General features: G+C 41.2%; 1 protein-coding gene across 3 annotated transcripts; it reads right to left on the bottom strand.

The window, feature by feature from the left end:
* Positions 1–227: 227 nt before the first annotated feature.
* Positions 228–5,628, bottom strand: LOC111980935 (normal mucosa of esophagus-specific gene 1 protein). Of its 3 annotated transcripts, none has more exons than XM_024011995.2 (4): positions 5,398–5,628; positions 5,033–5,121; positions 4,725–4,785; positions 228–3,267 (listed from the first exon to the last, which is right to left on the bottom strand). In XM_024011995.2, exons 1-4 carry the CDS (start codon positions 5,437–5,439, stop codon positions 3,199–3,201), a joined length of 261 nt encoding a protein of 86 aa, XP_023867763.1. In that variant the 5' UTR covers positions 5,440–5,628; the 3' UTR covers positions 228–3,198. The 3 variants fall into 3 exon arrangements, with proteins under 3 accessions (XP_023867763.1, XP_023867773.1, XP_023867783.1); XM_024012005.2 differs by having other exon boundaries at positions 228–3,249; XM_024012015.2 differs by having other exon boundaries at positions 228–3,246.
* Between the last annotated feature and the right edge of the window lie 8,094 nt (positions 5,629–13,722).

The following is a 13,722-nucleotide window of genomic DNA, read 5'->3' as shown; positions in this document are numbered from 1 at the left end:
ATACATACATACATACATACATACATACATACATACATACATACATACATACATACATACATACATACATACATACATACATACATACATAACATATACAGATAAAGAAATACAGAAAAAAAGAACCAGAAGGCATTTGAACCCACTATGGGAGACAAGCCTATACACAATCTATATACTGTACACATGTGCCATTTACCACATATAGAAGCTAAATATTTGTAATGCTAGGTATCCCTTTTTCTTTTATTCCAGGCTTTATCTAAACATTCTGCAAACGGAAATACACAATGGACAAAAAAACATTACAATTGAAAAGAGCAGTAACTACACWTTTGGTCAAAATTGAGTTAAAACTGAAATCAGGCTTTGTAGTATCGGTTTATCTTGGGTCAAATTTGCTGTAACTACAAAATCCAAGTAAAAACCAAGGCAAATAGCAGTAAATGAAGTTACTAAGTGCACTCTGGCTTTGTTCCACCATGTTTTCATTACTGTTACTGTATTTGCCTTGATATTCCATCGGGCCCTGAGTTCAGGCTATCCCAATCATGACGCCCTTACACACACACACTATGAGAAAGCCAAGAAAGTTGGATAAACACATTTAGATTTTTAGATAGTGCACTTTGCTTTTGCATTACCAATATAAACTCAGAAAATAAAGAAACGTCCCCTTTTCAGGACCCTGTCTTTCAAAGATAATTCGTAAAAATCCAAAATAACTTCACAGATCTTCATTTTAAAGGGTTTAAACACTGTTTCCCATGCTTTTTCAATGAACCATAAACAATTAATGAGCATGCACCCGTGGAACGGTTGTTAAGATACTAACAGCTTACAGACGGTAGGCAATTAAGGTCACAGTTATGAAAACTTAGGGCACTAAAGAGGCCTTTCTACTGACTCTGAAAAACACCAAAAGAAAGATGCCCAGGGTCCCTGCTCATCTGCGTGAACGTGCCTTAGGCATGCTACAAGGAGGCATGAGGACTGCAGATGTGGCCAGGGCAATAAATTGCAATGTCCGTACTGTGAGAAGCCTAAGACAGTGCTACAGGGAGACAGGACGGACAGCTGATCGTCCTCGCAGTGACAGACCACGTGTAACAACACCTGCACAGGATCGTACATCTGAACATCACACCTGCAGGACAGGTACAGGATGGCAACAACAACTGCCCGAGTTACACCAGGAACGAACAATCCCTCCATCATTGCTCAGACTGTCCACAATAGGCTGAGAGAGGCTGGACTGAGGGCTTGTAGGCCTGTTGTAAGGCAGGTCCTCACCAGACATCACTGGCAACAACGTCGCCTATGGGCARAAACCCACCYTCGCTAGACCAGACAGAACTAGCAAAAAGTGCTCTTCACTGACGAGTCGAGGTTTTGTCTCACCAGGGGTGACGGTCGGATTCGCGTTTATCGTCGAAGGAATGAGCGTTACACCGAGGCCTGTACTCTGGAGCGGGATTGATTTGGAGGTAAGGGGTCCATCATGGTCTGGGGCGGTGTGTCACAGCATCATCGGACTGAGCTTGTTGTCATTGCAGGCAATCTCAACGCTGTGTGTTACAGGAAAGACATCGTCCTACCTCATGTGGTACCCTTCCTGCAGGCTCATCCTGACATGACCCTCCAGCATGACAATGCCACCAGCCATACTGCTCGTTCTGTGCGTGATTTCCTTCAAGACAGGAATGTTAGTGTTCTGCCATGGCCAGCGAAGAGCCTGGATCTCAATCCCATTGAGCACGTCTGGGACCTGTTGGATCGGAGGGTGAGAGCTAGGGCCATTACCCCCAGAAATGTCCGGGAACTTGCAGGTACCTTGGTGGAAGAGTGGGGTAACATCTCACAGCAAGAACTGGCAAATCTGGTGCAGTCCATGAAGAGGAGATGCACTGCAGTACTTAATGCAGCTGGTGGCCACACCAGATACTGACTGTTAATTTTGATTTTGACCCCCCCTTTGTTCAGGGAGACATTGTTCAATTTCTGTTCACATGTCTGTGGAACTTGTTCAGTTTATTTCTCAGTTGTTGAATCTTGTTATTTTCATACAAATATTTACACATGTTAAGTTTGCTGAAAATAAACGCAGTTGAATAGTGAGAGGACGTTTCTTTTTTTGATGAGTTTAGTTGTTGAAGGTCATACAAAGGCAGAGTGCAGTATCGGCATTTTAGGGGTCATAGGTCAGATCAGTGGTCATGGTTGTTTTCCTTAAACAATTATTTTATAATAAGATAATACAGTGCCTTCAGAAAGTATTCACACCCCTTGACTTTCTCCACATTTTGTTGTGTTACAGGCTGAATTAAACATTTATAAAATGTATATATTTTTTGTCACTGGCCTACACACATATCATTTTAAAGTGGAATTTTGTTGTATGAAAATTTTACAAATGAATAAAACATGAAAAGCTGAAATTTGCTAAACAATTCACATAATAAGTTGCATGGACTCACTCTGTGTGCAATAATAGTGTTAAACATGATTTTCTGTACCCTACACATACAATTATCTGTAAGGTCCCGAGCACTGAATTTCAAAAACAGATACAACCACAAATACCAGGTAGGTTTTCCAATGCCTCGCAAATAAGGACACCTATTGGTAGAGAGGTAAAAATTATAAAAAGCAGATATTGAATATCCGTTTGGGCATGGGGAAGTTATTAATTTACATTTTAATTCAGGCTGTAACACAACAAAATGTTGCTTAAGTCAAGGGGTATGAATACTTTCTGAAGGAACTATCAGTGCATTATTATAGTACAATATATTTAGCTGGAAGGACCACCTTTGTTTTATTAAAGCAATTTTTCTGATGGTGGCATTGTCATCCTACAGCCATTGCTTTAGATTGGATCACACAGGCACACACTCCTCATTAATCATTAATAACACGAGCCATGCCCATTTTCAATTGCAATAACTTATTTCACCCTCACACATACATTATGTTTCACAAACAAATAGCTTTGGTCACACTTATAGTCAGCTATAGTGCAGTACAAATGTACTGCAGGATCAGAGAATCTAGTCTGTGTAGAAATGATTCCGCTCGACTGATGGAAGGGGACGCAGGCAACTTGGTGGGCTCCCAATCAGGATGGAGGGGGAGGGGAAAGGGAGAGGGTGGAGAGAGAGAGCGAGAGAGAGAGAAAGAGAGCCCGCACTTGCGAGATCACTTGGTCATGCTCTTCACCTGTTCCAGTTCTTCAATCGGCCTCCGCTTCTGGTTGATAGTGACCAGCTTCAGAATAGGAACAACAGCAACACGTACAACAACAAGCACCACTACTGATCACATTTTACTACAAATACTAACCATGGTTGGGGTCAATTCCATTTACATTTGGTCAATTCACAATGCAAAATGACATTTTTCCTCATTGCTTGATTAGAATGTCAGTTTCCTGAATTGACTGAATTGAAATGGAATTGATACCAACCCTGTTAGCTTCCAGTGTTGGGGAGAACTGAACTACATGTACTTTGTCTATTTAGATTTCTTTATTAAGTAGATAACAACTGTTTTACCATGTAGTGGTGTAGCTGACTACTGGAACTACACACTACTTCTTTACCATGTAGTGGTGTAGCTGACTACTGGAACTACACAACTCTTTACCATGTAGTGGTGTAGCTGACTACTGGAACTACCACACTACTTCTTCCATGTAGTGTGTGTAGCTGACTACTGGAACTGCCACTACTTCTTTACCATGTAGTGGTGTAGCTGACTACTGGAACTACACACTACTTTTTACCATTAGTGGTGTAGCTGACTACTGGAACTACACACTACTTCTTTACCATGTGGTGATGTAGCTAACTACTGGAACTACACACTACTTCTTTACCATGTATGGTGTAGTTAACTACTGAGAACTACACACTACTTCTTTACCAGTGTAGTGGTGTAGCTGACTACTGGAAAAGAAAAACTACACACTACTTCTCTTTACCATGTAGTGGGTGTAGTGGCACTACTGGAACTACACACTACTTCTTTACCATGTAGTGGTGTAGCTGACTACTGGAACTACAAACTACTTTATTTGCAGAAAGAAAATTAAATATGGGTGAAGTAAGCAATCATTTCCTTTCCTTTTCAGAATAAGACTTACCTAACTCTCACTTGAAACATAATTTTTGTGTTTAATAGGCTAAATTACATACCTATAATTTTCAGATTTACATATGATAATTTTTCACGAAGTAGTTACGATGTAGTGAACTACTTTTTCAACGCAGCTTTAGTTAAGTAAACTATATTTTTCACAGGGGTAGCATTAGAGTAGCTTAACTTCTTTCAGTATGAAGTAATTGGTAGCTTGGTAAACTTTATTTTCAGAGTAGCTTCCCCAACACTGCTAGCTTCTCACTACATCCACAGTCAATGAATCACCCATCATGTAACACTACTGGCGCCTGCCTCCTTCACCAATAGGTACCCATGCAGAGAATAACCCATGAATACAGACGTGTAGATTACAGTTTAAATMACGTTTAGATGACAGTTAAAATGGGATAGATACATCCTGCCCACGATGAGTGAGTTATAGTTATACTTGGCAATGCTGCTCTGTTTGTGTGACTAAGCAGAATAGAGAAGGAACCACTGACACAAATGGCTACTGATGCCAATGCCAACGTAGAGAGGACAGAAATAGACATAGAAATAGTGCTTATAATGTTATAAATCACCTTCTGTGGTTTAGATGAGTCCACTCCCTCCCAGGGTTCAGGGTTTCTACTTTTATTTAAACTGAAAGAAAGTTGAAGACAAATTATTAAAACAGAATATATCCCTGCCTGCAATGCCAGGGTTGGTCTTTTATCAAATGAGAAAGTAAAAGACCGGCAGACCTGTCAGAGACTGATAACCAAATTCCCTTTAGATAAAAGTTGTTTTAAATGTCAGGTTAGTACTTGTAGTTCACATTACTAGAAACAAAACAAATAGCAAGACAAACAAATATAATCCATATTAAATAGTATACATCAAATCTCACATGACATCATTCTTTGTAAATAGGAAGTAGAGGGAGGCAAAGATGGCTCCAGCAGTAGACAATACCATGCAGCCGATCAGAGGAATCACCTGGGAGAGAGAAACATGTGGGTGTCAGGATGAGGGCCTTATACTTCTTATAGTAGATAACACGGTTGTTCTTAACTCCTTTTGAGAATTATGGTCCTCATACAGTATTTCAATCCAGGAAGCATGGGAAATGAAATTCCCATAAATAAATAAACCTGATAGTAAAGACAAGCTTAACTTCTCTAMTTGGAATTTCCTTTAAACTCCTGAGGGGAATAACCTTCATCAGAAACCATAGAAACACTGATCCAAAACAAGAAATAGAGAGAAACTCACCTGTTTCCTCTTCCTCATAATCTGAATCAATCCAAACTTCATTTTGTTTTTCAAATTCCATTCGGTATCAATTCTTATTCTGTATAGTAAATCCTTAATCTGTGTAGGTCTATCCTATAAGGCAACAGGTCAATAGATGCTGTCTGTCTCACCTGTTACTGACAGAGTTCCAAGGTGCTTGTGAGCACCGTCTGTCTGACCAGAGGTGATATGAGTTGTAAAGCACGATATGAGTTGTAAAGCACGTAGACAGATGCACATGATCAAGTCTGAGCACATCTCCCCCCTGTGGTTTTAAATATTCAAGGTGAAAATGACATGCATTTATTTGTACACGTTTTCTTAGCATTCAGACAGCAGAGAAATCTTTTAAATAAATTTATAGCCACTTTGATAGAAAATAAAATGTGCTGAAATTGTGTATGGAATGTAAATAAAATACATTTAAAAAACCTTATATTTGTTTATTGTGATACCTGGTAAGTTACCTGTATTGCACCAGCAAAGTGATACTGATAGACTGTGATAGATGCCAAGCAGAGACACAGGTTTCAACTGTGTTTATCTACCGTTTTGTTTGGAATTTGTATCAATATATCATTTCATTTATCATTTTTAATGGATCACTTTTGTGCCATTTTTGTTTGTTTGCCTTTGCCATCATTATCACATTGGGATCAAAAGTGGAACCATAATGGGGGAGGACGGGGTCATAGTAATGGCTGGAACAGAATGAATTGAATGGTATCAAACACATGGTTTTCATGTGTTTGATAACACTCCATTCCAGACATTATTATGAGCCTTCCACCGCTCACCAGCCTCCTGTGCATTATTTTCTGTTTGGCCATAATGACCATCGTTACATTTGGAGGAAAAAGGGGGAGGCTTGCAAGCCGAAGAACACCATCCCAACCGTGAAGCACGGGGGTGGCAGCATCATGTTATGGGGGTGCTTTGCTGCAGGAAGGACTGGTGTACTTCACAAAATAGATGGCATCATGTGGATGGAAAATTCTATATTGAAGCAACATCTCAAGACATCCGCCAGGAAGTTAAAGCTTGGTCACAAATGGGTCTTCCAAATGGACAATGATCCCAAGCATACTTCCAAAGTTGTGGCAAAATGGCTTAAGGACTACAAAGTCAAGGTATTGGAGTGGCCATCACAAAGCCCTGACCTCAATCCTATAGAAAATTTGTGGGCAGAACTGAAAAAGCATGTGCGAGCAAGTAGGCCTACAAACCTGACTCATTTACACCAGCCTTGTCAGGAGGAATGGGCCAAAATTTACCCAACTTATTGTGGGAAGTTTGTGAAAGGCTACCCAAAACGTTTGACCCAAGTTAAACAATTTAAAGGCAATGCTACCAAATACTAATTGAGTTAATGTAAACTTCTGACCCACTGGGAATGTGATGAAAGAAATAAAAGCTGAAATAAATAATTCTCTCTACTATTATTCTGACATTTCACATTCTTAAAATAAAGTGGTGATCCTAACTGACCTAAGACAGGGAATTTTTATTAGGATTAAATGTCAGGAATTGAGAAAAACTGAGTTTAAATGTATTTGGCTAAGGTGTATGTAAACTTCCGACTTCAACTGTATATATCGTATTTTATACCATCTACTGCACCTTGCCTATGCCGCTCGGCCATCGCTCATCCATTTACTTATATGTACATATTCTCATTTACCCCTTTAGATTTGTGTGTATTAGGTAGTTGTTTGGGAATTCTTAGATTACTTGTTAGATTTGTGTGTATTAGGTAGTTGTTGGGAATTGTTAGATTACTTGTTAGATATTACTGCACTGTCGGAACTAGAAGCACAAGCATTTCGCTACACTCGCATTAACATATGCTTAATATGTGCATGTGACCAATACATTTTTATTTTATTTTATCTTCAGGTCGGAGAAGTCAGAGCTCTAGTGTTGCGTTTAAGACAATTCAGAAACTCAGAACCTCTGAGTTAAAATTAACCTAAGTTATTTGCGTAGAGCTTCCTTGGTTGATTCTGAAATTTCCCAAGTGGGAAACTTGGGCCTCAACTTTCTACAACAAGTTTCCAAGTTGAAAATGTCTTTTTGAGTTTTTGAGTTCCATGTTGTCTTAAACATGGCATTAGATGATGCCCGAATTTCCAACTTGTAATTGTTGGATGACCGTTCAAAACAATTTTTCTCAGTCGGAGCTTGTTTTGTCCAAGTTCCGAGTTCCCTTGAATGCACCATTACATTTGGTCTATGGGGAACATAACCTTATTGAGTTTTCATGGGCTCCCGAGTGGCGCAGCAGTCTAAGGCACTGCATCRCAGTGCTAGAGGCGTCCCTACAGACCCTGGTTTGATTCCAGGCTGTATCACAACTGGCCGTGATTGGGAGTCCCATAGGGCAGCGCACAATTGGCCAAGCGTCACCCGTGTTAGGTTTTGGCCGTAGTAGGCCATCATTTGAAATAAGAATTTGTTCTTAACTGACTAGGTAAATAAAGGTTAAATATATATATATTTTTAAATACAGTTGGATGAAGCATGAATGGCGTTGGAAGTTTTTGATAACCCTCTCCAGCGGGGCTTCCTGCTGTAACTTCAAAGGCAGGCCTTTCTAGCACATAGCAGGATCGGTAAGTTTGTCAGTTTACATAGATAAACATTAAGATTTAGCTCTTGCATTCCGGGTTCCTTAATATGTTTTGTTCATTGTCGAGTTAGGTAGGTCTACAMGTGTAGGATATTCATTTGACCTGTATTGTCGCAGCAAAATAATCCTGCAGCAACAGGATTTGAACGTTTGGTCCATAATGTTGCTTGATTGGTGGTTAAGTTATTAGCTGGTCAAAATGAGGCTACATGAAAAGTAGGAAACTGTTAATATAACCTCAGTAATTTATGTAAATCCCGAAGCTCATACGCATTGCGCAGGAAAATTCTCAGCATCAAAAGAGTGATCAAATTAAGATCCTACATCTGCATAGCCTACAGTACATGCACATTTCAAGTGTCTCTAACTGTACGAACTCTGAAGTATACAGTTATCTCAGAATATTATCTGTCCAGCTTTGGGGCATAGGCTATCCCTGGCGTAATGCACGGCCAGCAAACCAGTCAATTAAATGTTAGTCTGTGTACACCTTAATACTGTGATGTGGCATAAGCATGCCTATACACTGCTGTGTGATGTGCTGGAGTTGTTTTAAGCAGTACATTTTGGAACAGCTCAGCTGTTGTGATGTTGTTTGTTGATCAATGCTCTGTTTTGGACTGTTTGATCAACATTCACAGTAGAAGTTGTGTAGGCTTTTTTGTGTGTGTTGGGTTGTGTATAATGTGTGTCCGTTCAGGTAGTTACTTTAATTTGTGTTATCATGTTCGGCCATTTGTATTTCTGTTGTCTATTTCAGTGCTTCTTAAACCTCTCCTCAGGGACCCCCAGACGTTTCAATTTCTTTTGTCGTTCTGAACTAGCTCACCTGATTCAACTAGTCAAGGACTTGATGATTAGTTGACAAGCTGAATCAGGTTTGCTGGCTCTGGAATAGATCAAATACATGGAACGGCTGGGGGTCCCCGAGGAGAGGTTTGAGAACCACTGGTCTATTTGATGCACAATACTATAGTATATTTTTGAGGTCCTTATAGTGCTCTGACAGGGCTTACTTTTACCCGTAATCACCACCAGAGAGAGACAAATACCTTGGTATAGAGAGAATGATAGATATGGTCTGTGGCAAGACGACTAGGGATGGACATTTTTATTTATTTATTTTATTTAACCTTTATTTAACTAGGCAAGTCAGTTAAGAACAAATTCTTATTTACAATGACGGCCCACCCCGGCCAAACCCTAACCCAGACGACGCTGGACCAATAGGGCGCTGCCCTATGGAACTCCCAATCACGGCCGGTTGTGATACAGCCTGGAATCAAACCAAGGTCTGTAGTGACGCCTCTACCATTGAGATGCAGTGCCTTAGACAGCTATGCCACTCGGAAGCCCATACATTCATACAGCTAAAATCAAATCAAATTGTATTTGTCACATGTGCCGAATACAACAGCTATATTGTATTTGTCACACACCTTACAGTGAAATGGTTACATACAAGAACATTGCTACTAGTAATAACATTGTTACACGTTACAGTACAGAACCCACACAGGTTAATAGGATAATCACTTTGAACAGTCACTTTTGAAAGAGATAACTTGTTAAAAGATGGAACAGAGCATCTACCACTGTTGACACGTTGGCTCGTCCATGAAAGGATCTGTAGTCACATATTGTGTATCCAGTGAATTACTATGAATGTATTGGTATTGCCAGCTATTTCTGATTCATGAGTTATGTTAGATTGGTCTATGTGTTTCATAGATCAGTATTCGAGTAGTGTTGTCAGTTTGCGGACCTACCGTCAACCTGTGTGTCTGACTCATGTCCCCATCTCAATTGATTGGGGTTATAATTGAGCGATGAGACAAAAGAAAGAGATCTGTCTCAATACTCAGACAATTTAACCAGGGGTGGACAGATCACAAGGGCAGGAAGAGCGAGAGACGAACCTGAATGCCTCATTAGGCAAAATGTCTCAGGGCCTCCAAAGGCTCATTAAATTTGTTTAAAAACCTGTTCTATTTTGTCCTCATATTATGAAATGGTCATGTAGTGTTCCATAGTTAGAAGGGTGACATTTGATAGAAAAAGGTAGAAAGTACCACCTAAAAAAATAGTTTAATTAAAAGTACAGGATTCTGATTAAATACATTTCACAATTGTGAAACTGGTAGAGGATTTTCATTCACACCACTTTATGTCGGGGACATTGAGGGAATTTTCAAAAGAGATAATATCAAAGTCTAAATTAAACTATAACAAATTAAATGAGTGACATTATTATTGTTATTTTATTGTTACCTTTTTGTATTGTATTTTTTACTCTAATATATTTAGTAAATATTTTCTTAACTCTATTTTCTTAAAACGGCATTGTTGGTTAAGGGCTTGTAAGTAAGCATTTCACGGTAAGGTCTACTACACCTGTTGTATTCGGCGCATGTGACAAATAAAATAGGATTTGATTTGATTCAACATACCAGTAGTAAAATGAGTCAGAAATTATAAGACAAGGCAAGGCCACTATTCAATATACACCAATCTAGTTGTTAATTAGATTACTTATTTAACAGGACAATGCGTCATTAGTTATTTTTCGACACATTTGTTCATAGTCCATGGGCAGTACCAATATGTTGCCTGAACGACAGCATGACAGCATGTTGTAATTAAGGACCCGAGCTACAGGCCTAGCGGTAATATTTTAGAACCCAGAATCCCAAGTTTGGTTGATTAGGACCTTATGACTTCAAATGAGTCACCATAGACTTAAACAGACCATTCTCCTGATTGCCCAATGGGCTATTGAATTACTGACAGGGCTGTCTAGATTAAAACACTTTCTGTCTTTCTACATGTCAGGAAGCCAGCAGAGTTGGGTCTTTGCACTTGGCCTCAATCAATCTCAGGTAAAATGATAAGCTGCGGTTTATCTCGCCCAGGTCACTGGGATGAAAATAGGTCATCGATTCCCTTGTTGGCCACGGTAGATTGCAAACAGCCTCTCTGCCCTAGTGCCCTCCTGAACATTGAGGACATTTCAAGCCAATCAAAGAGTGAGATCTTCTGTGGCTGACCATGACGGTTGTAGGGGGAGGAGGTGTATTAGGATGCAAGGGGAGCATTCATTGTGCTACAGGCAGATTCAGAAGACTTTGTAACTTCCTGCTGAAAGAAAGCAGGGCTAAAACATACAGTTTTACATACAGTTTTTACATACAGTAGGAGACAGAAAATGATATCCTGATATCAGAATAACTCCTTTTTGGTGACACTAGTAACAACAATAAATGTAGGCCTATTAACATATTGTTGCACAATAGTTTAGTAATTGTATAGCAATTGAGTTGAGCGTTTTTTAAATCACACAAGATGAATAGAGATCATAATTACAGTGTCACTACACAAGCATTTGTCTGTAAACGGGAGGGGGTGTATAGCTCGAGGGGAGAAAGAGACATAAGGATGACTGAGACTGTGTTAGAGTGTGTGTAGAAAATACTACCCACAAATAGTCCACGCCTGGAGGTAAAGAGACATAAGGATGACTGAAGACTTGTTAGAGTTTTTTGGTGTGGGGTGTTGTGTGTGAGTGGTGTTGTGTCGTGTGTGTGTGTGTGTGTTGATGTGTGTGTTGTGTGTGTGTGTGTGTGTCTTGTTGTGGGTGTGTGTGTGGTGTGTGTGTGTTGTGTGTGTGTGGTTGTTGTTGTGTTGTGTGTGTGTGTGTTGTGTGTGTGTGTGTGTGTGGTGTGTGCGCAGCGCACAGGTGTTTTTTTGCAAAATGAAGTGCGAGAGGCGGCTGGTGGATCTCAGCCAGCCCAAAATCCTATTGCATTCTTCAGCGTTGGAGGAGTGGGCGGATGCTTGTGCAGTAATACTTTGGGGGAGGGACCGTCGCGTGTGCCGTGGGGTGGGGAGGGGGAGCTTGGAAGCGGCGTGATAAGCTGTGCAGTTGTGAGCCTGATCTTTCCCATCTCATTCTCATCACCTTTCGTCTGGCAAATTCCCTCGACGGGCTCTGTGAAGCCTGCTGCATTCAGCGCTTGTCAGTCTGGGCCGTCAACTCAAAAAAAAATCGATGCCCATCTCGTCACTTCTATATTTAACCAGGTTCAACGACTCAGGCACTGATAGGGAGCTCCCTCCTTGCCGCTCCGCTCCCCTCTCTCTGAGTTAGATTAGCAGCAGTCCAGACTGATCAGGGCAGGATAATACACTCTGCAGCCAGATCAGATCAGGCTGAAGCTCTGAGATGCCTTCTGTTACTAAGCCCAATTTGAATTTTAATTATATTGTATGCAGTGGCGACCCGTCATTCAGTGCAGGTGGGGCACCTGTTTGCATGTTATTTTGGCATTAATACGTGTCACATAATCAGTTTGCAAACAATGTTTAAAAAAAACTAACATTCATTGAGTTAATAAAGCTGCATACACACTTGGGCTCTTTTTTGCTTTCTTGAGTAAGGCAGCTCCAAAATGCAGGTGTTTCAGCCTGGCTCAGTGCTTTCTGTAGTGGTGGGCAGCCAGCGGAAAATACGGAGTGTAGGGGTAATGTTCTCTAGTTGTGCCTTGATTGGCTCAGTGTTGGCTCAGCCACTCATGGGGATACTACGTCACTGCAAATATACGGTTAGAGCTCAAAAATTCAAGCCTTTGGGTGCTGCCATAGAGTTACATTAGAAGTGCCCATCCAAGAAGGCTCAAGGTCATTGGCCACAGCTAAAATGACGTCAAAATCAAGTCCTTCGTACATCAGCTGATATCTCAAAGTGCTGTACAGGAACCCAGCCTAAAACCCCAAACAGCAAGCAATGCAGGTGTAGAAGCACGGTGGCTAGGAAAAAACTCCCTAGAAGGCCAAAACCTAGGAAGAACCTAGAGAGGAACCAGGCTATGAGGGGCCAGTCCTCTTCTGGCTGTGCCGGGTGGAGATTATAACAGAACATGGCCAAGATGTTCAAATGTTCATAAATGACCAGCATGGTCACATAATAATAATCACGTAGTTGTCGAGGGTGCAGCAAGTCAGCACCTCAGGAGTAAATGTCAGTTGGCTTTTCATAGCCGATCATTAAGAGTATCTCTACCGCCCTGCGGTCTCTAGAGAGTTGAAAAACAGCAGATCTGGGACAGGTAGCACATCCGGTGAACAGGTCAGGGTTCCATAGCCGCAGGCAGAACAGTTGAAACTGGAGCAGCAGCACGGCCAGGTGGACTGGGGACAGCAAGGAGTCATCATGCCAGGTAGTCCTGAGGCATGGTCCTAGGGCTCAGGTCCTCGAGAGAGAGAAAGAAAGAGAGAAAGAGAGAATTAGAGAGAGCATACTTAAGTTCACACAGGACACCGGATAAGACAGGAGAAGTACTCCAGATATAACAAACTGACCCTAGCCCCCCGACACATAAACTACTGCAGCTAAATACTGGAGGCTGAGACAGAGGGGTCAGGAGACACTGTGGCCCCATCCGATGATCCCCCGGACAGCGCCAAACAGGAAGGATATAACCCACCCACTTTGCCAAAGCACAGCCCCCACACCACTAGAGGGATACCTTCAACCACCAACTTACCATCCTGAGACAAGGCCGAGTATAGCCCACAAAGATCTCCGCCACGGCACAACCCAAGGGGGGGGCGCCAACCCAACAGGAAGATCACGTCAGTGACTCAACCCACTCAAGTGACGCACCCCTCCTAGGACA

The sequence above is a fragment of the Salvelinus sp. IW2-2015 genome, linkage group LG3 (genome assembly GCF_002910315.2).
Source record: "Salvelinus sp. IW2-2015 linkage group LG3, ASM291031v2, whole genome shotgun sequence".
NCBI lineage: Eukaryota > Metazoa > Chordata > Actinopteri > Salmoniformes > Salmonidae > Salvelinus > Salvelinus sp. IW2-2015.
The sequence above is the reverse complement of the archived record's forward strand: the minus strand, read 5'-3'. Positions and strand labels throughout refer to the sequence as shown.

Excerpts from the sequence above, each read along its gene's own strand:
- LOC111980935 (XM_024011995.2), bottom strand. The coding sequence starts at position 5,439 with ATGAAGTTTGGATTGATTCAGATTATGAGGAAGAGGAAACAG. Across the intron at positions 4,786-5,032 it reads TTTACAAAGAATGATGTCAT|TTTAAATAAAAGTAGAAACC; the intron begins GTGAGATTTGAT and ends ACTTTCTTTCAG. Across the intron at positions 3,268-4,724 it reads ACTCATCTAAACCACAGAAG|CTGGTCACTATCAACCAGAA; the intron begins GTGATTTATAAC and ends CCTATTCTGAAG.